The sequence below is a fragment of the Pararge aegeria genome, chromosome 23 (genome assembly GCF_905163445.1).
Source record: "Pararge aegeria chromosome 23, ilParAegt1.1, whole genome shotgun sequence".
Classification (NCBI taxonomy): domain Eukaryota; kingdom Metazoa; phylum Arthropoda; class Insecta; order Lepidoptera; family Nymphalidae; genus Pararge; species Pararge aegeria.
In genome coordinates this window covers 8477654-8505635 of record NC_053202.1, presented here as the reverse complement: position 1 = coordinate 8505635, position 27982 = coordinate 8477654, and the positions used below count along the sequence as shown (strand labels likewise).

At 35.3% G+C, this 27982-nt stretch overlaps 2 protein-coding genes across 2 annotated transcripts; both read left to right on the top strand.

The window, feature by feature from the left end:
- The first annotated feature begins 5831 nt into the window (after nucleotides 1-5831).
- Nucleotides 5832-10799, top strand: LOC120634380. The gene is made up of 3 exons (XM_039904901.1): nucleotides 5832-5966; nucleotides 7008-7260; nucleotides 10465-10799. Exons 1-3 carry the CDS (start codon nucleotides 5832-5834, stop codon nucleotides 10797-10799), a joined length of 723 nt encoding a protein of 240 aa, XP_039760835.1.
- Nucleotides 10800-25482: 14683 nt separating this feature from the next.
- Nucleotides 25483-27736, top strand: LOC120634377. The gene is made up of 3 exons (XM_039904895.1): nucleotides 25483-25614; nucleotides 26233-26485; nucleotides 27402-27736. Exons 1-3 carry the CDS (start codon nucleotides 25483-25485, stop codon nucleotides 27734-27736), a joined length of 720 nt encoding a protein of 239 aa, XP_039760829.1.
- The last annotated feature ends 246 nt before the right edge of the window (nucleotides 27737-27982 follow it).

Sequence of the window (27982 nt, the reverse complement as noted above, 5' to 3'; positions counted from 1 at the left end):
CAATTAAAAAAAAGAAAAATTAGGAAAAAAAAATATTCAAAGAATTATCGAAAAGGGTTATCGAGTCTACCGGTGATCCTAGAGCGGGCAGTTACCTTGGCCAACGAATTAGTTTGGCCATCCAAAGGGGCAATGCTGCCAGCATCTTAGGAAGTATGCCTCGCTGTGGTGGTTTTGAGGACGTTTTAGATTTTATTTAGTTTTAAATAGTTTATAAAATAAACTATTATTTATTTATAAAAATAATATAAAAATAAACTATTACTATTTTATATTTATAAAATATTTATTTTAAAGAATAAATAAACATTAGTTTTCTCACAATACACAACTAATTTTTAACCTGCTTATTTTTCTACTTATACAGGGTGCTCCCTTTCTTTCGTTATTGAACGCTAGGTTAATAATTTTAATAACCTAATCTCTATAAACTCTATAAACCGTTTGAATTACAAAAAGAGACTTACCCGGATCAAATTATTTATCTAATCATCATCCTCCTTCTATAAGTGTCTCACTGCTTGTCGCAGTCAGGTTCCCTTTCTCACAAGTTCCCTTTTTTCTAATCCTTCGATTTTACACAACCAAACTGAATGATAACTCTTATTAATTATAGATGATTATCTGTGGGCTATAATAATCTATGATTAATATATAGATAACTCTTATTAATTATAGATAATAATCTATAATTAATAAGAGTTTTCTAATAAGATGACCGGTCCATCAGGAACTTAATTTTTTATAAATAATCAAAAATAACTATTTCCATATCAAAATACCTTTGTCGATTTTGAGGTTTGAAGAATGTTAGTTTTGAGGTGACACAAAGAGATTATTCTAATCAATCCAACTAACTATTTACGAATTATTTCGAGAAACACACAGCAATTATTCTTTTATTTAAAATGTTGTTATGTATTGTTGTAAATGTTGTTTTATATTAATATAAAAAAAAAAATCTTGTGGTAAGTCATAATGCAGTCTAAGATGGTATTGGGCTAACCTGTTAGACAAAACGACAGTTATATTTAACCCATACATTAGTCGGTTTCTATGCGTTACATACTGGAACGTTAGTGTGGTAATAAGCCACGGCCAGACAAAACAGACATCAGACTATGAAACGTGATACCTTGTGAGGCTGGAAAAACATCAACCTGTATATGACCTTGCACGTTTGATTGTGTAAACTCAACACCCTGTGAACAATCTCATAAGTGATGTGAGAGGAGAAATCGTTAATAATATGCCTCGTTACAAACAATACCTAAAATTGGAGGGGACTTTTGTTTTCGTGCTCTTTTTTAGTGTTAATTCACATCACTGTCTCCATGGCTTTTATTCTTTTTAGCTAATTTGATTCAATAAGTTTATTAATACAGCAACTCCTTTGAAACATTCGTTAGCCTTGTTTATTAATAAAACTAGCTGAGCCGTGCAACTTCGTTGCACCAAATCGGTTATTACCGGAAAACACGAATAAAATGACATTTTCTAAAAATGAATCCTAGCTTGATCGATTTATCGCCCCCGAAACCCCCTGTATACTAAATTTCATGAAAATCGTTGGAGCCGATTCCGAGTTTCCAATTATATATATACAAGAATTAATCGTTTAAATATATAAGATGTATGTGGTGCCTTATATGGTACACATTATTTTTTATTTATTTAATGGTACAAACTATTATATTGTTTAGTAAATTGTCTGGTAATGACTAGGTTTTGTGAAAACGGGCGTAGTCTAGCAAGCTGGTTTAATGCGGATTGCTGGACTTCACACACCTTTGAGTTTTTTTTTTTTGATTTCACTACTAGGTTACTTTCTGTAATCTCACCTGGTGGTAACTGATGTTGGAGTCTAAGATGGTAGCAGACTAACCTGTTAGGGAGTACGGTACCTAGTCATACCCCTTATATGTTTCTACGCGTATTCACCGTAAGACTAAATCGCTTAGCGGCATGTCTCTGTCGGTTTCGGCTTAAAGACATTTATTTTTCAAAAAGAACATAATAATTCACTTACATCAAGAACACAATAATATTTTAAAATTAGTAGATGGAAAATCCAAAAGTGCACGCCTCATAGCGGTCATTCACATTTAAAAAAAAACCTAAAACAAAAACTCAAGTTTTTTAAAATGAAATAACAAATAAAATTAATATCTTTATGTCTCACGCTATTTTATGAGACGAAATTTACATAGCGCATGCGTGAATCTTGATTTTCCACATACTCTTGCATATAGAAAAAATAGTTTTTGATAAATTATAATTAAACGACAGTACTTAGAACGCTAATATTAACTAGGAATCAGCACAGTGCATTACTTTACAATAAAAAAAAAAATCCGGTAAGATAATTTTTTCGTCCAATTTCTCTGCCACATACACGGATCCGTAAACACACACGGACGTCCAAGAATGATTAGTTTTATTATTATTTACCATATTGAACAAGAATAATTGCCTATAAAATATATATCATATGTGGTAGACAGATTATTTTACTTGATGTTAGTGCACTCATATTATACTAATTAAAAAAAAACAATCATTTAAGTTTTGAAAGACTGGGTTTTTTGATGTCGAGAGCATCACCTCACGCTCCACTTATGAGGCGTGCAAAAGTGAGCGAGCGGTTTACTCTCAGGCATGCAGGTTTCCTCACGATCTTGTCCTTCAATTTAAAGCAAGTGATATTTAATTGCTTAAAACTCGTACCCCCGAAAGACGAAGTCCTAACCACTAGTCTATCTACTTAATTACGCATCGTACGGAGTTTGAAGGTCTAAGTAGATAAACAGAGCCTATAAACAAAGCAACACCTCGCAGGCAGTGGCGAGCACAGAGGGTATGCACAGGGTATGCAGATGATATAAAAGGAAGAAAATCTCCAGTACGAGTTGTAAATACTTAAGGGTAGGCTTTTTATAACTCTTACAATGCCTATCCATAAGTTTTTTATAACTCGTACGGGAGATTTTCTTCATTATATATCATCTGCATACCCTGTGTATAATCTCTATGCACGTTACTTCTCGCAGGACATGCTGAGAACTCCTCCTGCAACGTGCCGCCCTGTGCCCATCAACTATGAGCCTCATGTGGCTGTAAAACCCTGGCAGACCCTTCGGGACATAACATTGCTTCTGTAGTAATTCCCCGGACGACTACTAATTTTTTAAGGATCTCGCTGGCGCAACGGTGAGCGCTTTGAATTTGAGTAGAAGGTTCCGGGTTCGATTCCCGGCAGCGCCAATTTGGGAAATTTTATTTTTGAATTATCTCCGGTCTGGTCTGGTGGAAGGCTTGGCTAGTTACCACCCTGCCAACAAAGACGTGCCGCTTAGCGATTTAGTGTTCCGGCACGATGTCGTGTAAAATCCGATTAGGGGTATGACTACCGTACTTATAATTTTTTGCGGTCAAGGGTTAACATTTAATGGAAAAAAAGTGTGTGTACTTACACGCGTTAGAAGTTATACTTCTTTGGCGTACGAAAAAAAAATAATTAAAATGCAGTAGTGATTAACGATAAATATTACAATTAATAAAAAAGATTTTATTTAAATAAAAAAGGTTTTATCAACGTAATAATATTTATTTATTCACACTGTTTGTACTGTTACGAAACACTTGTTCTAAATATAAAAATGCTAGAATTTTTATATTTAGAACAAGTGACTTGAACATAATTATCGATTTTCATGCCACCTAGAACTAACTTTACGATGTAGAATTCAGCTGTCCGTGTGCGCTCGTATGGTAAATATTCACTCTCATCATTTTTCTCCATTGCGCCAAAAGAAGTATAACTTCAAAAATGAGTTCGAATTCGATATTTAAAAGAATGATCCTGAATATTAAACACTCTCTCCGAAACACGTTAACTGTAGCAAGTAATATGCGGTACAAATATTCGCCGCAAGGCAAGCGGTATTTGAACCCGTGACCCCCGTACGTAAAAGAACCGCTAATCTCTAGACGCACTTAAAAGAAAAAGGTAACTTTCAAAAAATTTCTTCCGACATCATTACTTAACTGTTTAAAAGGAAGTGATTGATAAAAATTGCTTACAATTAAATGAAATGAAAATAAATGAGAGATCATAAAGGAAATAACATGGCGGCACTTAAAATTGATAGACGTTATTCAAATCGCAAGATTGTGTGGGATCTTTTTGCCTTGTGTGGTGTTTGGCAAACATTTTCATTTAATCTACGAGACTACAACTGTAAAGAACAAAATCGGTACAAATTTATAGTTTTTTTTTTTTTTTTTCCACTACATGTTAGCCCTTCGACAACAATCTCAGCTGGTGGTAAGTGATGATGCAGTCTAAGATGGTAGCGGGCTAAGCTTTTAGGGAGAATGGCAGTCATACCCCTAATCAGTTTGTACGCGACATCGCACCAGAACACTTAATCGCTTAGCGGAGCAAAGAAAGTTCTGAAATTATAAATTCCCAAATTGCCCCTAAAGGGAATCGAACACGGGACCTCCTACTCAATTGCGCTAAGGAGGTAGTAGCCTAACTACACCAACGCATGTTTCAAAATATGACCAAGGGTTGTAGCTCTCGCCCTTGACCAGGTTTTATATGATGATACTGTCTCAGATAGTCGGCACCTTGTTAGAGGTATGTAATTTTATAAAATCCATACTGCTAACCAAGGCATCCTACCTATCTGTGTATTATAAATATTTATGTATGTCATTCATAAAAAATATTCATCAGTCATCTTAGTACCCATAACACAAGCTACGCTTACTTTGGGGCTAGATGGCGATGTGTGTATTGTCGTAGTATATTTATTTTATTTATTTTTATTTTTTTGTACGGATAGCCACAGCTAGAGCCTCCCACCAGATCACACCAGGGAAGATTGTCGTTGCCGGGAATTTAAAGCGGGACCTTCCACGATAAGACACAGCACTCAATATTGCGCCAGGGAGGTCTCCAAATTTTGTGCACTTTTGTGTTAATGCATTATTAATAAGTAATGGCAGATTTGCAGAACTGTCAAAATTTGTAGCGCTTTTTGAAATTTCTCATCTCTTACAATAAAGCCAAGGTTCACCTAGTAATATAGCTCGTATCCTGGAGATGGACTATGGACTTTTAATCCTGGAACAGTAAAAAAAAATGCTTTAAATCTTGAATCTAGTTTTTTTCTTTTCACTCCTTTAGAAATTTGATTAATAAAACATCTGGATACGGGCGCTTTGGTATGCTACAGTAAACTGTATTTGGACGATTGAGTCAATAACAGTTTTTTAGTAAATATATTATATAAATATATGTATTTTTGGAATCCTGTAAAAACGCCCTAATCTAACATATTTTCTATACTTTTACTGACCTATTTTTTCGCAAACTATTTAATTTTAATGATTTAGTGTTAACTTCCATATAAAGCCACCGTATACTCTCTGAAAATATAGATTACAGTTGGTTTAAACCGACTCATCACACTATTGGTTTCATATGAGGTTTCACAATTATTGAAGAAAGTATTAATTTTTAATTATAAAAGTGTTTTAACATCCTACAAATTTAATTAATGAAACTAATATCTTATGTAAGATCCGATGAATATAAAAAAGGAGTGTAACGGCATATTCAAAACTCCCATAACTCGTGAACACCTCGGCCATACAATCCATTAAAATTTTTACAAATACGTGTTAATACGTCTTAATGCCGAGCTTTATTTCGTCATACACCGTGTCATATGTACACGATGTTCACCGAGTGGGGAGCATGAAAATAAAACTGTCCGTATTGCATGCGCCTTTGACAATTGAACATTCCACTTGCGAAGATGAAGGTGTTCTACGTGATGTGCCTTGCAGTGGCAGCGACGGCCATGCCGACAGTCAAAGAAGACGGGGTCATGGAGAAGTTCATATCCACGTTGAGGGACTGTGTGGAGACCGACACGATGCTGTGTTTAAAGGTGAAGTGAAGTGCAGTGAACGTGATTATGTGATACGTGATAGTGTTAATGGAATGTATAGTCTGATTTAACGGATGAAACACTGAGTTTAGATTCCACTTAGCGAATAGGAGGCAAATGTTGTCCTTTTTCTTAGGAGAAGGATCGCAAGATTTTAGGTCATTTCAGTTTAGAGTAGTAACGGTCGTGTTTACGCAAATCGACTAGGAAATAGATATTAATAGAAGTATAAAGTAATGATTGGTAATATAAAAGGTTCTTATAAAATCGATTACGAACTGTAATTTTTTGACTAGGCATAGAAATTGAAAGAGATAAAGGATATTTGAAAGGCTGACATAGGCAGATATGTAGGATTTAATTAAACTAAAGAAGCGGTAAGAATCGGTTGGTATTTAGGTCTTAGAAGTGATTGAGCTCTTTTTAACGAATATTGTCCGACTTTAAAATCAATAGTAAAAAGATTAAGAGTTATTATAGAGTATTAAAGATAGTGAAATTATTAGGCTACCAATATATGGAGGCAACTGGTAATTTTAACTTTCACTAGGATATCATGTGGTTAGGTGTTGTGTGTATTAGGTAGTCTTTCTTCTGTGGTTTTAATGTATTACAAAGGTAGCGACCCGATTTATTCCCATTAATTTATCTCTCAATTTTATGCAACTTTATCTACCTAATATCATCGACCATTAAATGCACTATTTTATTCTAGAATAATATAGCAAGACATTCTATACTAGATATAAGTTAACTTGGTAGCAAACTGGCATACGTTTCCAGTTAAAATATTAATAATTTTATCATCTTAATGAAAAAAAAAACTATTAATTTTCGCTCTTACCTATTAATTACACATTAAAACTTTCTTCTACGTGCTAACACTTTACGTACGTAATTAAGAACACAATACCGCATCGCTCAGTTTATGATTTTAATTTAATTAGTTTTTTCTACTATATACTTATCACATATTCGAGCAATTATAATTTTAACTAAGTAATTTATGAAATACTTACAACGTCCTTTGTAATTTTTCAGGAGAAAGCGATGAAGTTTACCGAAAACCTGGCCGTGGCGAAGGACTTTAGTGTTGTAGATGGAATTGCATTCTCCAAAACCGGTTCACCAAGGTCAGCTCGGAGTTACGACCCACTACCCGATGAGCCCAAGGCCAGAGAGCTCCAGATTGAGGAGAGAATCATGGACAACGTAGTCGACTTCCTGGACAGTCATGCATTACAACTGAGGATGCCCAAGGCATTTACTGAAGACAACTCCATTGAAGAGGAAGGTTAGCATCTTTTTATTAATATTTTTTGAACCCAAGACCAGTTATTTCGTCTTGCAGTCAGCATATAAGTTTTGAATGAATAAATTAATATACTTTTATTGCACACCACAAAGAGTACATAAAAAAGAAAAGTATAAAAAACAACGTATATTGTCGGTCTTATCGCTTCATAGCGATTTCTTCCAGGCAACCAATGGCGAAGATAAAAAACAGGTACAGAAAATAGTAAGTCGGTGCATATATACATATACCCATAAAATAAATAAATAATAAATAAATAAATACACTACGACAATGTCGCCATCTAGCCATCTAGCCCCAAAGTAAGCGTAGCTTGTGTTATGGGTACTAAGATATCTGATGAATATTTTTGTGTATTATATTCATAAAATAGTATACGTTGTTTTGTTATACTTTTCTTTTTTATATATATTTATTTATTTATTATTATAAAAAAAAAAAAAAATTACACCGGCCACCCCTTCAGACCAAACACAAAATTCCAACAATGCTGCTTAGCGGCAGAAATGAGCATGTGGTGGCATTTCCCCGGCAGACTAGTAAATAAATATTCATTTCCAGCCAGAAGTAACAGTTTAGTTAGGCTTCAATCTAACCTGTTACTGAGTGATGATGCAGCTAAGATATTAGCGGGCTAATCTGTTAGGTGTATAGCAGTTATATTAAACCTTTACCCCTAATCGGTTTCTAAGCGGCATCGTTCCGGAACGTTTTATCGCTTGGAACCACGTCTTTGTCGGTAGTGTGGTAACTAGCTGCCGACATTAGAGTAGGTTTCATAAATTTTATTTTTAATGTAACCCGCATTATTGAAATTTACTCAAGGATCTTCAATTGTATTTAAATCATCATGTCATCGTTTAGCTTCCTTTTGGCGAAGAAATTGTTAAAATCGGTCTAGTAATTTCGGCGTCTAAGATTTTTTTGTTTGTTTACACCAACACAACAAAAAAATCTTTCCTATTTATAATATTAGTTTAGATTAATAATTCAACGTTAAATTTTTCTGTACTGAAATTGTATTTTTATGAACTATCCAGTCTTAGATGAATGAATGAATTAATGAATATACTGAATGAATTATTGCACACCACAAAAAGTACATAAAAAAAAGTATAACATTACAACGTATACAATTTGGCGGCCTTATGGATTCATAGCGATTTCTTCCAGGCAACCAATGGCGAACGTCAATAGATATGTTATTTTCGTTTCGTTGAAAAGGTATAACGACTATATTGCATTTAAAGCAATCGCCCGCAACTAAATCATTCAGGATAAACAAATAGCAGTGCCCTAGAATAAAATGTGGAATTCCAATGTGAAATGGAATGCGTATTTGAAAGTAATTCATCAATTTCCCCACTAGACAAGTAAATACAATGGTTAACGACATTCGAGGTTAACGGTAAAATGTATTGAAGCTATTTCAAGTGGCTACATAAGTGCCAAGCGAACTTATTTGAATAGAACTCCCGAGTGAGTGAATGTGTAAGCTAATAATGTCACTTTTGCACTTCAATTAAACTCTTGTACTCTCTAGAAGCTCTAAAAGCGGTGATAGCGCATTGGGTCGACTTCACCTTCGGGGGTCCGAGTTCGAATCTCAGCATGCACTTCTAACTTTTCTAAGTAATGTGCGTTTTAAATAATTAAAATATACTAGTATATATGGGATGAGGAAACCTGCATGCCTGAGAGTTCTCCGTAATGTTTTCAAGGAAGTGTGAAATCTACCAATCCGCACTGGGCCAGCGTGGGAGACGGCCAAACCCTTCACAATCTGCGATGATACTCGTGCTCTGTATTGACGATGATGATTCTGTATAAGATGGTCTTTGCCAGCATGTGTTCATCGCGTACTCAGCTCTTATTATTTTATTGCTGCAAGTATAGGAGAAAGAAAAATATTGGCTTACTATAAACTTAATTTCGAATGTAAAATATTAGGTTTTTTGACATTAAAAGTATTCGAAGAAAGTATTACAAGTAGTATTAAAAGTATTCAATACAATTGTTTTTGCATTAAAAATATGTATAGGTTTTTTTAAGATAAAAGGTATTCTGTTTCCTATTTGTAGATTTATAATATCTTAGTTCTAAATTGAATAGCGATCATCGCGAGTTCCTACGTTTGAAATTTTTTAGGTATTGAGATTTCCTGTCGTAAAAGCTTATAGTTAAGAAATTGGCGATGTTCATCACCGTCGTAATTTGGTACTTGGCGATGTTTATCACCGTGACTAGAGTACGTTTAGCCGCCAGTTCTTGAGTTCTTGTTATTATTTAAGACAACTTATAACCCTCCAGCCAATAATAGAGTAGCATGGACGTCTTTATCTCTTAAAAAAAAAAAATCAAAATTCAAATTCATTTATTTCAAGTAGGCCTACTTTATAAGCACTTTTGAAACGTCAAGTATGCATGTTTGTGTGACTCTACCACCGGTTCGGAAAGCAGATTCTACCGAGAAGAGCCGGCAAGAAACTCATTAGTTACTCTTTTCCAACATCAACATTTACAATCATTTTGCTATCTTGCGGGAGATGAGAGCGAGGCTGGCTGCTTCCATTCTACCTTGTCATTGAGGAATTCATCAAATGTATAGTAACCTCGCTGTACTAAATGCGTTTTTACACATTTTTTAAATGTATGCATTGGTAGGTCAAGAATTTCCTTAGGAATCATGTTGTAAAAGCGTATACTCAACCCCACAAAGGAGTTCTGCACCTTTCGCCCCTTAATCCCATTATCTTATATATTAGAGGGAAAAACCATACCTGGGTGTTTGTGTTATAGGAAAAAGGTAACTGGCTAACTTACTGCCTTACTCACTGTCTGACTGACTGGTGGCAAATTTATTAACGCACAGCTCAAACCGTTGCACGGGTTGGGCTAATATTTGGCATACAGAGAGCTATAATATAGCGTAGGCGTCCGCTAAGAGACAATTTTTAACAATTCATCAATTTATGGAGAAAAAATTACAGATTTTCTAATAGAGATGAAGGATGATTTGAGGAGACCAAAGACTTTCAATAGAAGAATAGAATAGAAAAAACTTTATTGCAACAAAACACTGAGGGGAAGACACAAAGAGAACAGTAATAGTACTAAGCGCTAGAGTGTAAAGGCTTGTTTGCTAAGGATACTCTCTAACCATGTTTATTTTCTTTCTTACAGGCCGTGGTAAGAAAAAGAAGAAGCTGAAGAAACTCCTCCCCATCCTCGCTTTGATCAAACTGAAGTTAGCTGCACTCGTTCCTTTGTTCCTTGGTATCATCGCCTTCGCAGTCTTCAAGGCATACATCCTCGGAAAGATCGCTTTCATTGCAGCTGCCTTTGGAGCCCTCAAGAAGCTTCTAGAATCTAAGTCGAAGAGCGGAGGAGGTGGTGGAGGGTGGTCTGAACCATCCCACGAAGAACACGGCTGGGAGAGCGGCGGCGGTGGCGGCTGGGGAAGATCGCAAGACATAGCCCAGAACTTGGCATATGCTGGTCACATCAAACAAGCGTAAACACTAGACAATGCTATAATTAATACCATATTCATAGCTAATTATTTGAGGAGAGAAAAAGCTGGATGAATACCAGTAAACCAGCTTGTCTATTCCTCTAAAATCAACGTTTTTGACGTTAACTAATTTATTATTACCATTTAAGTTTTAGCGCATTTTTACGCGTTTTATTAATATTTATTCGTGTTGTATGACCACCGTTTTATATTCGAGATTAGTATGTGCGTATCAGTATTTCTTTTATATAATAATTATTGTTTTTTATTTTCTTACATTTTAGTTTTTAAAGCTTTAATAAGTTCTTGACTGATTTTTAGTTTTATCTCACGTTATTATCTTTATTTTATTATCATATATTTATTCTTTATTATAATTATTTCAGTATTAACATATGTTTATACTTTAAATAAGTATATTTTATAGGATATAGCATGTGCTCACCAAATACTTTAAAGATTTTTTTGTTCCAAAGATTCATTTATTTTTATTTTATTTTACTATTTTCCTCTTATTTATTAACGTATATTTTTTATCAACTTATAGTTGTTTGTGCGAGTGAAACGAGTCATATTTATTACGTAACTATTTATTTTTCGAATTGTAAACAGTTAAGTGTTAATTACTGTTTTACGATGGTACCACGTAAAAATAAAAATTTCGTTTTTCAAAAATTACTTGTGGCTATTATTTTGACACCCACTTAGTTTTTACGTAAGCTGAGGAGAAAACTCCTTAAATCGATGTGTGGAATAAGGTGAAGCGAAACATAAATAAAACTTTTTCTGGCTTTACAATGATGAAAAGCAAACGGACTACAGGTTTCAAAGGTGATAGGTCTTTTATACCATTGTTTGCAATTTTTCTAGAGTAAACTAATTAGTTCACTTTTATCTCTATGAATCAAGGTATGAGAAAATACCTTTTAAAAAAAAGTCGGTACGAAGCTAATCGTCCCGTTGTCTCCATTGTGCTGTTTGTTTTGAAAAAGATCTCGGCCAAAGAGTAATGAGACAATACTTGGGTACATGCATAGTTGCGCTGTGTGAAAAATCACTTGGCATTTGATTCTCGCGAAGAGAAAGTACATCTTCAACATGATTGAAGTTCAAAGAAATTTCATTAATCACTTTAATTGCTATTTGCGGTCAAAAGTCAAAAGTCAACACTTCAATGTAGCTATCATATTAAACTAAGTAAAGGTAAAATTGTAATAGGTACTAACTACAATTTGTATAATTTTAAATCAGAGACATCAACATTCGCTTACAAATACTTTTAAGAATAATTATGTAAAACGTAAATATAACTGATAAAATACAATTTTCAATAACCCAAAAGAATTGCAATTGAGTTCTTTAATACTTAAAAACGATATCCAGGCAGTGCTCAGAATAACGGAAGGAATTTAACCTTAAAATAATTAAATATCTCCCTCTATGTGCGAAGTATGTGCCAAGAAAAATGGCACTAAATTGGGCTACTGATGGCGCTACAAAATAATTATGCATCGTGTTCCCTTATTTTTTCATCTCAACAAATAAATTTCTAATATTGGGCATAGTTGTCTTCGATGTATTTCGATACTTCAGGTCTTGTACTTATTTTATCCTATGGCTTGCATACTTTGACCAAGATATGTAGATAAATTTATACCAGTTTAGAATTTGTTTCAACAGATATTCTCTTCTTATTATATAAAATTACATAATCAATACGTTACTTGATTTTCTCTCGACCTCAAAAGTACCAGGACCTCATAACTCATTTACATCAATCAACAGCAATTTAGTATATAGGTCTGCATGCCAAACAGGTTTACGTGTAAATGTTAAAATAACTACAATAGTTCGAACAACTCTCGCTTTTAATTGAATGGACGTAGGCCTATTATTGGTTGCATGGTTTCAGTGATATAAGTGCTATAAGCGGATGTTGCTGGGTGTACGGAAACTTTCATTTTTGAAAAGAAATTCGTATGTCTTACACAATATTGACTGTAACTGGATATTGGTACTTTTGTGGATGAAAGTTTATGTTGGATTTATGAATTGCATTTGCATACATCTGTTATGACACGCCTTTGTCGAGTAGTCTTCCTTTTGATCGTGAAGACAATCGGTACGGGTCTGGAGACCTATTTACACAGGTTTGATTGCTGGCAGAGCAACCTCTTTAGGCCAAGCCCTGTAAGGATGCTGAGCGTCGGAGCGAAACGTGCGTAGATAAATAATAAATGGAAGATCTGTTTGGTGTGGAGTATAAATATTGATATATTTAAAAATTGGATCGCAGAGATATTCCTGGTTTTTCGGAATGTAGCAAATTCAGCTTAAAGGCCAAAGCATAGTCAAAGCAAATCCAGGCAAAGTAACACCTTAATCTAAAAGAAATTCGAATGCCTTAAAGTTTTCAGCCCAAACTTGGAATCGGACCCAGAAAATTGTGATCAATAATTGAACATGCGAATCACTCAAGTCCTAATATAGTATTAAGGACTACGTCAACGATAAAGATGCTTGGGTATAAATTATTGGTCTAACCAGGTTGCATCTTTAATAGTTTTAAATGACAATGTGAGATGGTGATAACAAAAATAAAAAACAACCGGCTAAGTTTGTTGTGGGCTTCTTCTTAGACTAGGCGTTTGGAACCCTCGTAGCTTTAGTTTTAAGTGATGAATTTAGTTATCGACATCAACTATTTTCTTTGAATATATAACATGCAATGTAATCATCAAAAGTGCCATCTTTGTGCCAATAAAGAAATGACTTTAACTAAACTATCAAGCGTGCCATAATAACAAGTAAAAGCTAGTCAAATGTAAATGGTCGTAATGCTAAGTAGTAAATCTATTCGAGACCTCAGAATGCTTAAACACTGAAACTGTTAACAATGCAATGTAGTGCGGCTAGGTTTCTGTGTTAAGTACTTCCGTGAGGTTTTTCGCGGAAATGAATGAAACATGTTTACTTCGCCCATCTTCTTCCGCTTCTAACAGGGGTGATCGGAGCGTGCGTGTAAGGATCGAGATCGATTCCTTCCACGCACCACTAACTTTTCTATGTTATAATTATAATAATAATATAATAAATCTGTAGTTGGAACAGTTACAATGGCACTTAAAGTACATATTAGCAAGGGTGGCACTGCAATAGTAAAAACTGTGCTGCATGTACCACCGCCCGCCTCCGAGTACACAAATTATACAAATGTACCACTAGATTTAGTGTATTTTGTGTGTGTGTGTGTGTTTGTGTGTGCGTGAGTGTGTGTGTGAGTGTTAATATTATAGATACGTACTACATGACGGCTATGGATGTCATATATTTGATTGAATGAACTCTTCCGTTTGATCATAGTGCATTTGTAGTAGCCATGTAAAATTTAGTTATGTGCGTTTTATGCAATTAAATGATCACTTGCTTCAACGGTGAAGGAATAAATCGTGAGGAAACCTGCATGCCTGAGAGTTATACCTCTATAATTTTATAATTATTCTCAAAGGTGTGGAGTCCACCAATCCGCACTAATCCAGTGTGATGGACTACGGCCTAAATCCTTCTCATGTGTGGGAGACCCGTGCCCTACAGTGGACCGGGCACGGGTAGGTGAAATAGTTTGTGAATTTCTTTATAAGAGAGTTTTGTTTATAATTTAATTTCTGTTTGGTGTACTTTTATTTTTTGTATTTTTATTTCATTTCAATAATAAGCCTAATGCTTGGCACAAACCTATTCCCTCATAGGAGAAAGGGTTATAGGACACAGATCCACCACGCTGCTCTAATATGGATAGGTGAATTTTAACGATTATTATGCTATTGATAATAACCGGGATCGACGCCATGGCTTAACATGCCCTTATCTATTGTTAAAAAAACAGAAGATAGGTTACCTATCCATTGTTTTTTTAACAGAAACCCCAATTCCTAATTATTGTTACCACAACAAGGGAATCGAATCCAAAACATCATGATCCGTCCGAACATAGAAATCACTAGACCAACGAGGAAATTAAAAATAATATAACTTTTTTACCCGACTACTTTGTACCTACTCAGACATAGGTACATGATTCTTATTCACTAACAAACTCGTAACAGCAAAGGTCAATGTCCTCATATGAACATTATGTTGAACTAAGACACTTGATACGAATTTATACGTAATGATATCACGTAACTAAGAAAGTCATAGTAGGTATAATCTATCGCAATATCCGTATATCCGCAACTGATCTTGACCATAACGCAATACATCCCACCCACCTTAATCAAAGATGCAAGTTTAATGTTTAAAAAAAGAGAAGTAAAAGCTATAATTCCTTGCGCAGTTTTGTTGTAAATTATCGTGTGTGGTCCACAGTACTGACGTCTCATTGACAATATTATGCGAAAGTTCACGCCTAAAATATACACGCTATAATAGTTCTAAGTGTCAGGTATTAAGGGCTATAATTTTGTGTATGATTTTGCTATAGAATACAGTGTGTAATCGGTATTAAAGGTAGTTTGGGAGACGCAATGCGAAAGTTCGTAGAGCCACACCCGTGAGTTTTCGAACGGTGCACATTAGGTTAGTTACTATTTAATTTTTAACCAACAATAATGCAACTAAGTTTCTTCTATACTTATAATTTAAAAATATTATTATTATTTACTTATTTATTACTATGCGATAAAAATCACATATTTCTCAAGCATTTTTTTTGTATCTTTCGCCTACCACTAATATTTTTTTAATGAACTAAGATTGTCTGATAGAGAATGCTAAGCATTAAGTTTGCCTTTAGTATTCGTTTTTTTTTTGCGTATTAAATTAAAAAAAAATAGGCAATATTAAAAAAAAAACATTTATTCTCTAATATCAATGAGCTCACCGGATTCAGCAGACTTTATCTGGTCCTGAAAAATCAATCCTGAAATCTCATTACAGCGCCACCTACCGGGTGCAATTGTGAATCGAAATCATTCAAGGACCAATTTAAATACACGCAAAATGCTTCACCAAATTAGGGTCTTAGAGGAATTTAGTGACATACAAACGTATCAATCAATCAAAAGCCTATAACAGTCCAACGGGGGGTTTTGCCAATAATTACCACGTGTTGTTGATTGCAGTAAATGGTGGTAGTAGCACGGAGAATGCTGCTGCCCGTTCTCCGTGATATACCCTTGGTCACCTCGTATGACACCCGCGGGAAGAATAGGTGGTGATAACTGTATTCTGATCTGCTGCCACATAGCACGGAAGAAGGTGTGATGTGATAGACGTGTGAGAGTTATTTGTAAACTGGGTAAGCGAGACAGTTGTAAGCCATATTTTAAAAAGCTTAACATAACAACATTCCCATCATTATATATTTATGAGGTAGTCTTATTTGTGGCCGCCAAAAAAACAATGTTTACGAAATTTTAAAATAAACGCCATACAAATAGATTTAAATTTCCCGCACATGAAGCGAAGCGAAGCAGTTACCTGACGAAATGAAGCCACTAATAAATGACATGAAATGTTTAAGAGAAAATTTTTTCGATGTTTAAATAGGCATTATTTTTATACTATTGATGAATATTAAAAATTACATTCGTTAGTAATTATTAATTTATTTGTATTCTTTGTCATGTGCCCATATAAACTTAATTGTAATTTATTATTTTATTAATTGTATTTTATTATTATAAACATTGTAATTACCAATATCAATTTGACGGCCGATTGGCGCAGTTTGCAGCGACCCTGCTTTCTGAGTCCAAGGCCGTGGGTTCGATTCCCACAACTGGGAAATGTTTTTGTGATGAGCATGAATGTTTTTCAGTGTCTGGGTGTTTATATGTATATTATAAGTATTTATGTATTATATTCATAAGAATATTCATCAGCTATCTTAGTACCCATCACACAAGCTACGCTTACTTTGGGCGATGTGTGCGTTGTCGTAGTATATAAATTAGTATATTTGGCGTGGTACATTTAAGATCTACATATTTTTTTTCTGCAACACCTATTCTACATATTATTACCTGTATCAGGAAATAAATAATTGAATTGACTTGAATTGAGGTAATAACCAAAATAAATGAACAGCTCTCCAATCACCTGTCTAATCCAAAATAGCAACCCGTGTGCACCGACGCGGCAGGTTCCGTTGCCTTCAAGGTCGTGCCCAAGTGCTTGACTCATCCACCACTTTCTTCTGAATGGAATGCTTACGAAACCTCCCATTAAGAAGTGAGGCGTGACACAAGAATTTATGACCCCATACACCCTTTTATTAGCATATCTCATTCTTATAGTAGCACTTATGAACCACTTATCAACCTGGCATTCACATTACTAACAGAATACGGAAGGGTAATCGTTTTCGATGTCAGAGGCTTTACGCTATGAAAAATCCAATATGGCGGATATGACAAAATTCATTTATTTATGAATGTCTACGTTATTCAACCCTACACTCCTCAGCGGCGTGCATAGAGGGTATGCACAGGGTATGCAGATTATATAAAATGATAAAAATCTCCAGCACGAGTTATTAAAACTTAAGACTAGGCTTAGAATGCCTATCCTTAAGTTTTAAGCATGTGTCGCAGGACATTCTCCATGCATGCGTGTGAAGTGTTGCACTTACCATCAGGTGGCCCACACTAAAATAAACGTTACACACAATAAAACAAAAGTTAAAGTTAAAACCTTTCTTATTCCGATTTTTTTTTGTATCACATCACAACTTTGTAACCTACGCCACTGGTTAGGAAGAAGCATTCGTTCTTTATTCAGAGCCGGGGATTCAAAAATTTAAGTTGCCTTAATGAAATAGTTAATTCTAACATAGTCGTTTAAGTTGTATTATTAACAAAGTTTAGTTGTCTTAATAAAGAGATTATAATTTATTATTATTTTTATCTGTGTACACTTTAGTGTCTCAGCTAACAGCTGGTATTTCAGGTGTGCACGGACCTAAGTCAAGTGCACACCCAGAGTCAAAACAAAAAAAACAAACTTAGTAATTAATTAAGTTAATTATTAAGGTTGTGGGTTTGTATGTGTGTAGGATTGTGTTTGAGGGAAATTTCATGTCTGTGTAGAAGGTTGTGGTTGGACATTATTGTGATTGTGCGTGGGTTCACCAGTTCGATGTGTAGGCTCTTCACTACCCTGTAAGAATTTACGGACTATCCTGCAAGTGTTTAGGATTACAGCTTTTTGGAGAGATATGTAGGTGAATTCCGGTAAATTGAGTAAGCTGAGTGACTGGTGAAGTTGTTTGGGAATGACACCTGTAGTGGATAATACTATCGGAACTATGCTAACTTCATTAAGCCGCCACATGCGCTTTATATCGTCTTTAAGGTCTGTATATTTAGAAAGTTTTTCGAACACAATAGTGTTTTGTAAATTATGTGTGTTGGCCTGTTGGGTATAGCTATGTCTATGATGATTGCAGTTAGGTTCTTTTTATCTTGAAGTGTAATGTCAGGTCTATTGTAATGGATTGTTCAATCAGTAAGAATTGCACGGTCGAAATACAGTCTGTATTCGTTGTTTTCGAGAACTGATTCTGGTACATATTTATAATAAGGTATGGTTTTCAGACTTTGTGATATGAGATTATATTTGTAAGCTAACTTCTGCTGGATAATATTTGCTTATTATTATTATTAATAATGATCGCCAACCTGCCAATAAACGAACAGGAACAAGAAAATAGCACTTTTAGAAGAAAACAAGAATAGATGCTTTTTTTATAATCTCTCTGACTTTTCTCAGTCATCCATAATAATAAATTACTAAACCACCGTTGACACGAAATACAGGAGTGTCAGTTTGGTAAACGAAAGCCAATGTAGCCCAGCATATTTTGTATCTATAGTACATAAGCTAGAGAGTCCGCAAGCGTCATTATGGAATTTATTGCTTTTCTCTTCAAAATCGTTAACAAATAGGGTCAGTGGGGTCCTGGCTTAAGCTGATTTAAAGGTTTTTTAAAGATTCTACGCTCTTAAAATGTTCTGGCGTGCGATATGTCACGTGCACCAAAACCATAAGAAGTTAAGTGTTTGCTTGCATAAGTAGGTATCAAATAAATAATTTACACATTTTTTTATTATTTAAAGCTGATAAAATGCTGATTTTCTCGTTTGTAACTTCAAAATTATAGGACTGACATGCTAACTTCTAACCCCTATTTCACCCTCCTAGAGGGGTAATCTTTCAAAACCGCTCAGCTGATACCTTCATCCTGAAGGAATCTACCTTCAAAATATCTGGTTTGTAGGCTTTATAGTTCCTGAGATTTCGTGAATAGTCAGTGTGTCAGTGGGTTTCTTTTTTATATATTTAGATTTTGTGACTACCCAGAATTAGCACGTTCTTAATTTAGTGTTTATTTTGGTTGTGTCTAAAGTTTCACATACTTCTCTTAAATTAGTTATGGAAATGCCATCTACAAAATTATATTGGTATTACTGATGACAGATTAAACAGACAAAAATACCAAAACTGTGTTGGTTTCTTAAAAATATATTTTTAATTAACCTGTTATTATTTAATTAAGCAAACAATAATTATCTTATACACAAATAGCTACACTAAACTAAGAAAAGTTTATAAGCAGTTTAAAAATAGTTATTTCCCTTTGCCTTCCTTTGCTGTACAAAACAAAAGTTTATATGTAAGAGAACTAACTACCTACTTGGCCTATCTATCCTTGGTCTAGTGATTAGCTCGTTAAGCTACGGAACAAGAGAGCCTTGGTTCGAGTCCCGGAACAGGTCAAACTTGGTAGGTATTATTTTTTTCTGTTAAAGGACGGACGACGCCAAGTTCCTAGTACCAGCTCGGTGCTAGGAACTTGGCGTCGTCCGACCCCATGCCTCGGCCATGCAACGTGTTAAACCGTCAGTCCTGGTTATTATAAGTAACTTGTAATATTAGTTGTTAAAGTCCACCAATCCGCATGGGGGTGAGTAAATAGTCTAAAACCATCTCTCCTATAAGGAGGTATTTGCCCAGCATTGGGAAGTTAATAGGCTGAGGGTGCAATAGAATCGGTACCTTTGACTACATCTTAAAATGTTCTTCCATAATTCTCGGCCTTATTTCCCAAAATGCCGGCCTTTAACTCGTCAATACAATTTCATCATCTACATTCACAAGATCGATTGCATCATTTTCCAAAAAAAAAAAGAATAAACGCCTGACCTCACGCGTCCGGCGCGGCGAATCGGGAAATCGGCGCGTCACTTTCACCCAATGCAATGTAACTCGCGAGTTACGTGCATACACTTGTTACATTACTTAATCGTTTTATAATAATTCATTGCCACCGTCTATGAACTTGACTGCTAACCTAGTTCTAGGACCTTTTGTAGTTTCGTGGTAAATGAGTGCTAGCATAGTTGAGAGAACCCCTGACATTGAATTATATTGAATAGGTTTTTATTGCTATTTATTTCATTCGATTTCTTCGCTATTTTTTTCCGATTTGCCAGTTGTTTTACTCCCTGCGGGAAGCTAAGGCGTATATTTAATCCAATGCATGTTACACTTGTTACATTTCTTAATCGTTTTATTATAATTTATTGCCACCGTCTATGAACTTGACTGCTAACCTAGTTCTAGGACCTTTTGGAGTTTAGTGGTAAATGACTGCTAGCCTAGATCTAGGACCTTTTGTAGTTTCGTGGTAAATGAGTGCTAGCATAGTTGAGAGAACCCTTGACATTGAATTATATTGAATAGGTTTTTATTGTTATTTATTCCAAGCGATTTCTTCGCTATTTTTGGCCGATTTGCCAGTTGTTTTACTTTCTACGGGAAGTTAAGGCGTATATTTAATCCAATGCATGTTACGTGTATGCACGTAACTTGCGAGTTACGTGCATACACTTGTTACATTTCTTAATCGTTTTATTATAATTTATTGCCACCGTCTATGAACTTGACTGCTAACCTAGTTCTAGGACCTTTTGGAGTTTAGTGGTAAATGACTGCTAGCCTAGATCTAGGACCTTTTGGAGTTTCGTGGTAAATGATTGCTAACATGGTTGAAAGAACCCCTGACATTGAATTATATTTAGTAGGTTTCTATTGTTATTTATTCCAAGCGATTTCTTCGCTATTTTTGGCCGATTTGCCAGTTGTTTTACTTTCTGCGGGAAGTTAAGGCGTATATTTAATCCAATGCAATGTAACTTGCGAGTTACGTGCATACACTTGTTACATTACTTAATCGTTTTGCCACCGTCTATGAACTTGACTGCTAACCTAGTTCCAGAACCTTTTGGAGTTTCGTGGTAAATGACTGCTAACATGTTGAGAGAACCCCTGGCATTGATTTATTTTTTTATTCATTTTAACCGATTTCTTTGCAATTCTTTGTCCGATTTGCAAGTATTTTAATTCCAGGGCAGCCAAGCCAGGCCTATAGCTAAAGTAATTATGGGTAGTACTCAAGCGGTGGTAGCCCATTGGGTAGGACTTCGACTTCACTTCATGGGGACGGCCGAGTGGCGCAGTGGGCAGCGACCCTGCTTTCTGAGTCCAAGGCCGTGGGTTCGATTCCCACAACTGGAGAGTGTTTGTGTGATCAACATGAATGTTTTTCAGTGTCTGGGTGTTTATATGTATATTATAAGTATTTATGTGTATTATATTCATAAAAAAATATTCATCAGCTATCTCAGTACCCATAACAAGCTACGCTTACTTTGGGGCTAGATGGCGAAGTGTATTGTCGTAGTATATTGAATTTATTTATTTATTTTATTTTATTTATGGGGGCCGAGTTTGAATCCCAGCACTCACCTCTAACTTTTCTAAGTAATGTGCGTTTTAAGTTTTAAATAATATTTCACCGTTGAAGCAACTGATATTTTAATTACTTAAAATGCCCATAGCTTAGAAAAGTTAGACGTGCGTGCTGAGATTCGAACTCGCTCCCCCGAAAATTAGGATATCACCGCTTCTCGCTATCGTCATATCAACCCATTACCGGCCCACTACAGGGTACGGATCTCCTCCCACAATGAGAAGGGGTTAAGGCCGTACTACCAACTTTTACACTTTTTTAATCTGATAAAATCATTACTCTAGCTTGTGTTTCCAACGAATTTCGTAATAAAATCGTATAAATAAATAAAACATTAATAATTTGCGAATAGTCAGAATCCCGTAAAACGACTTTCCCTTCTTAAAAATTAACAAAAATTAATAAAGTATCGCAAATGTGATCGTTAGCTCTATAAAGATAAAACTTTTCTTTATTATATATCAAATACCGTTTTTAGGGTTCCTTACCCTAAGGGTAAAACGGTGGCGGAGTTTAAGTATTAGGTTTCCGCCCTATTACTAAGACTGCGGTGTCCGTCTTTCTGTCTGTCCGTCTGTCACCGGGCTGTATTTGTTGAACCGTTATAGTTATACATTAGAAGTTTCCACAGATGATGTATTTCTGTTGCCCCTATTACAGCAAGTACCTACTAAAAAACAGAATACAACAAATTTCTATGTACAATCGCATAAATAGCGGTGATAGTCTAGTAGCGGTCTAGTCTTCTGTTTCACTGTCGGGGTTCCGAGTTCGAATCCCAAAACGCACCTCTAAATTCAAATTCAAAATTCAAATTCATTTATTTCAAGTAGGCCTTAGCACTTTATAAGCACTTTTGAAACGTCAAGTATGTATGTTTGTAGTGACTCTACCACCGGTTCGGAAAGCAGATTCTACCGAGAAGAGCCGGCAAGAAACTCAGTAGTTGCTCTTTTCCAACATCAACATTTACAATCATTTTTCTATCTTGCGGGAGATGAGAGCGAGGCTGGCTGCTTCCTATCTACCTTGTCATTATACTTATAGCTTATAACATAACATAACTTTTTTAAAGTTATATGCGTTTTAAGCAATTAAAATATCACTTCATATCACAACACTCAACGGTGAAGGAAAACATCGTGAGGAAACCTGCATGTCTGAGAAATCTCCATAATGCTCTCAAAGGCGTTTGGAGTCCACCAATCCGCCAATCGCTTCTCATTTGGGGGAAGACACGTGCGCTTTAGTGGGCCGGTAATGGGTTATATGATAATGGTGATACAACAAAAGGCGCGTTTTTTTTTGCGCGTTTATGCTCAATATTTATAACAGCAATAGGTAAACGCTTGAAATACTCACAGAATTTAGTTATGCATTAACTTCACAAATATAGAACTAAATTCAAGTAAAACAAAACTATTTAAGAGGAGCACCCATACTAGAGACATGGTAATGATACGGAATCCATCCTGTGCAAGTCCAAGTCACACTTGGCCGGTTTTTATATAACTCAGCTCCTAATGCGAATTTATTATTACAAACCAGTTATAGTTATACAGACAGACAATCGTGAGTCTACGAACAGAGTAATTAATTATTATGCTATTAACGGCCTATGGCAAAAGAGAGTGTGCGGTCCCGGGGTTCGATTCCCGGTAAGGTCAATTTGGAAATTTATAACTTCTGGATTAAGTCTGGTCTGGTCTTGTAGGATGCGTCGGTCGTGGCTAGACGAGCATCGTCTAGGAACACTGAATCGCTTAGCAGCACGTCTTCCTCGGCAAGGTCAAACCAGCCACTGCCTAAGCCATCTGACCAGACCATAGAAAATTTTGAACCCCCTATCGAGAGTTCCGGAGACTCCACTTGTCAGACCTGAGCTCTCACCACTGCGCTACGTAAGTCGTCAAAACCTCATGAGAAGTTGTAGAGGAGACACTAGTCCCTAATATTACAAATAATCTTAGCCAACTTGCATTTGAATCGCGTAAAGGCAAACTATAGGCGTAAGTTTTTAGGCTTCATTTATGAGGAGGTCCATGCCAAGCACAGAAAAGACGTTGAAACGTAGATACAAAGGTTTCAGGTTTTATAACAGGTACAGCAACACACATAATCCCTAACAGGTTAGCCCGCTACCATCTTACTTATCACCACGTGAGATTGCTATCAAGGGCTAACTTGTACTGTAATAAAAAAAAAACTTTTTCTACGATTTCATTATTAGTATTCAAACCTTTTAATCATCAGCATGCATTTCATAAGTTCTACGTCAAAAATTAAAATTTATGGATCCCTGGAAAACAAACGGTTGTCACGGGATTGTACCAGAAACCGTAACAAACGCGGGCAGTAGCTACTTTTTAATAATTTGAAAGGTCCGCTACATTAAAGGACATAAACTAAGCTGGGAAGTTTAGTACAAGTCAAATCTTTTTTGCGAAGATGAATCATAGGCTAATTCGGACGATGTCCTTTCTCTGTTTCTAATACTTTGAGATTACGGAGCACTGATCTTTATCTACCTTATACTAGCTTTATTTGATAAATTATGTGTAATATTGGGTTCAAATTACCGTTATCATCCATGGCTAGGCGTCGTTATATAACGTCATGAAGTCATGAAAATTTGTATGAAAGAAATCTTTAATTGTATTGCGAAATTAAGGTAGGAGGCTATGTGCACTTGTAATTGTCGTTCATAATATCAGTCCATGTTTTTGTGTTTGTGCTATGTTTAAAAACGTGTCATATGCATGTTGTCAGTGCTCTTTATATATAAATAAAAAATAAAAACCGTTCGTCGTTGTTGTTAAAAATGTTTTAATGGTAGCCATGGCAGTACTTGGAAAGCTCGCAGAAAATGTATGGCCTCTATTAAAAAAATTATGTAGGCGACGATACAGACAGACAAAAATGAAAAAAATAATACAGTTTTGGATTACGTTAGGACTTGTAAAAAAAATTCACAAAACAGCCGCGGACGACAAAATAAAAATCTTACTTGCCCCTCCTAGAATAATCTATCTCGTTTGTCGGAGAACTTCATCAGAAATGTGACGAATAGTTACTATTGTATGTCTTGAGGAATGTTTGCCGTTACCCGACTTTGTGTAGAAACGACTCCAAACAGCGACAGAAAGTTTTACCACTACAGTCCTTACCGGTTTGTCTCGTAGTCTACTCTGACCTCAAACCGTAGAATTATAAAATAGCTACATATAAAATTAGGCAATGATAATGCAATAGCGAACAAATAAATTTCACTTTTTATTATATTATTATTACGAATTTCGAAACCGATTTCGTAATTTTTATTTGAATTTCGAATAAAGAGGTGACAGTTGAAATTATTGTGCACGGCAATATGAACTGTATTATATATACAGAAAACATAAAGCGGTTTAAATATAATTTAGAACATCTTCAGGTACATCTAAGTGATGCTAAGAATATTATGTATTCCTATCAATGGGAGCGAGGCATTTGCGACTCTATTAGGTTTGGAATTACGATAAAGTTTGGCTTGACATAAACTATTTATAGTGTTTAGTGCGTATACACGAAAATTCAAACCATCGCACTTTTTCTTTCATCGTAAACGCAAGAGGGCGTATTTATTTGGCTGTGAACAAACTTCGCTTTCTAACATCAAATATTTATTCTTCTACTTATCCTTATGTACTGAGCCTACAACACCATCAGTTAGTGTATGTCAGCAAACGACGCATACATATTTTACGTCATTTAAACAATATCGTGGTGGGGAGTCGAAGGATATATTCCATCTCATTTTTGGGAAGATATCATAACGAGGCAAGCGTTGTTGGTTGAACGGTCGACCTGGTGAAAGATAATCTAAAAAAAAATGTGGAAAAGAATAGCCCTTATCGCCATATTGGCGGCAGTGAATTGTAACCCAGTGGATCGTAGTATAGAGGAGAATTTAGTGGGTGCGGTATCGGAGTGCATCGATACGGATACGTCACTATGTTTGAAGGTGAATGTGATTCAAGTGAATTGAAGTGATGTGTTGTGTAATAGTTATGAGGATGCGCAAACAGTGTTCACTCTGTGTCTGACTTATTTGAGACACGTGGTAGAATATTTTAAGACACAAAAATTATGACTTGAATATAAAAAAAATAATTGCTTGTATGTTTTGTAGATAGTTTTATCTCGAATATCAGTGAATTGGCGTTTGGCATAATATCATAAACTTTTTGAGTTATTCTAAATAAAGTCAAATACCACATAATCCAACCATGACGATAAGGTCATGAATGGAGGTACAATTTCAAAAAAGTGTGTCGGAAGACGACTTGTGACTTACCCATTTAATAAACTTTTTTCACATTAAAAACATAACTATATTCTAAATTAGTTCTAAATCTAGTAATAAATATTTATCAACTACGTGAAATTATTATGCTCAGAAATAATATTTCACATTCAAGCGTAAAAAAAAGCGCTTGGCTCGACAATAAGAATCCTTTTTCGGCGAAATCGTGTCTCCGTTATAGCCGTTCAACCAATTTTGACTTCAGTATAATATAGAAATTAAGTTTATATTAAATTGCTAAAGAAAATTCGTTCAAAGTTACAAATTTTTTTGCAGGAAAAAGCACTTAAGTATACAGAAAGACTGGCCATTACTAAAGACATTAACCTTTTTGAAGGCATGACATTAATAAACACTGGGTCGGCACGGTCCGCTCGCAGCTATGAGCAACTTTCTGAAAATCCAAAAACCAGGGAATCGCAGATTGAGGAAAGAATAGCAAACAACGTTGGAGACTTCCTGGATAACCACGTACTGCAGTTACGTTTGTCTGACGACAGTGAAGATTCTACGGATGTTGATGAAGAAGGTAAATTATATCTGTAACTTTTCAATGAGTACATTTTTGGAAAATAATTATAAAGTATGTCTCTAAAAGACCATTCTAAAATATGAATGCATTACTCATTATAAAACTAAAGTTTTTCTCAAAAAATTTAAATCCATCTTTCCACCCCCATTTCGCTTCATGTTTTTGCCTTTAACGACCATTTAAAGTTGAGATTTTGAAATGCTCCTCTTCCAATATTGAGTATATTGTATATTTCATATTCGATCATCTAACATATTGAAATTTTATCTTAAGCTACCATATTTATTTCCAAAACCATAAAATTGTTAAGCATATCGTGGTGAAGCTTGTCTATAATATTATACATATATTTGCCAGATCGTTTTCCGGGAGTTTGCAAGATGTATCGTTTATCTGAATAGAATATTAAGACTAGGTTTCCCTAAAGCAAGTAAAACCTTAGAAACCGATATTTGCCTAACATGAAGTTCGTGCTGTGAATATTGCACATGTACCTTAAAACGTAACACTTGTAAAACAATGCAAGCTTTCTCCCATACCTATTGGCATAAATTGTACCTTCATTCTAACATCAATAGGTCTACTTAAATAAATTAACGCTTTAAATCTTCGCAAACTTTTTAACTAAGAACATTTATATCAAATTCAAATTCAAATTCATTTATTTCAAGTAGGCCTACTTTATAAGCACTTTTGAAATGTCAAGTATGTATGTTTGTGTGACTCTACCACCGGTTCGGAAAGCAGATTCTACCGAGAAGAGCCGCCAAGAAACTCAGTAGTTGCTCTTTTCCAACATTAACATTTACAATCATTTTGCTATCTGATTTTTCACCTATCGTTCCAATTTCTCGTATGCTTTTTAATGAATTGTAAGAATGTTGTTTAAAGGTTATTTATTTTACTTCTGTAGGTCGAGGCAAGAAGGGCAGCAAAAAGAAGCTGAAGAAGATCCTTCCTCTTTTACTTCTTTTGAAGTTGAAACTTGCGGCTTTGGTGCCACTCTTCCTTGGAATAATTGCGTTCGCCGCAGTCAAGGCTGTCTTCCTTGGAAAGATCGCATTCGCTCTGAGTGCTTTCAGTCTTATCAGAAAGCTGCTCTCAAAGAACAGTCATGGATCATCGGCAGCCAGTTATACACCGCACCATGAAGAACATTCTGGCTACTCTTATGAACCAGCCCAAGGATGGAGTAGAAATGTCAATGATGCCCAAAGCATGGCATATGCCGGACAACTCTCGAATTAATCTGGACCAAGGTCGAATGCGTGTGTTTGTGTGTATGAAATATTTATTGAAGAATGCGTGTGTTGCCATATCAGTACCTCAGTCTAATTTATTTAATTTATGACAAATAAAACAATAATTACAAAATACTCATTTTTTTCATTTCCATCCTCAAGTTAATTACGAATTTTGTTGTATAGTAAGTACCGATGTTATTTCTTAGCTACATCTCTCTGAAAAACAATAAATAATTTTATATTATACTAG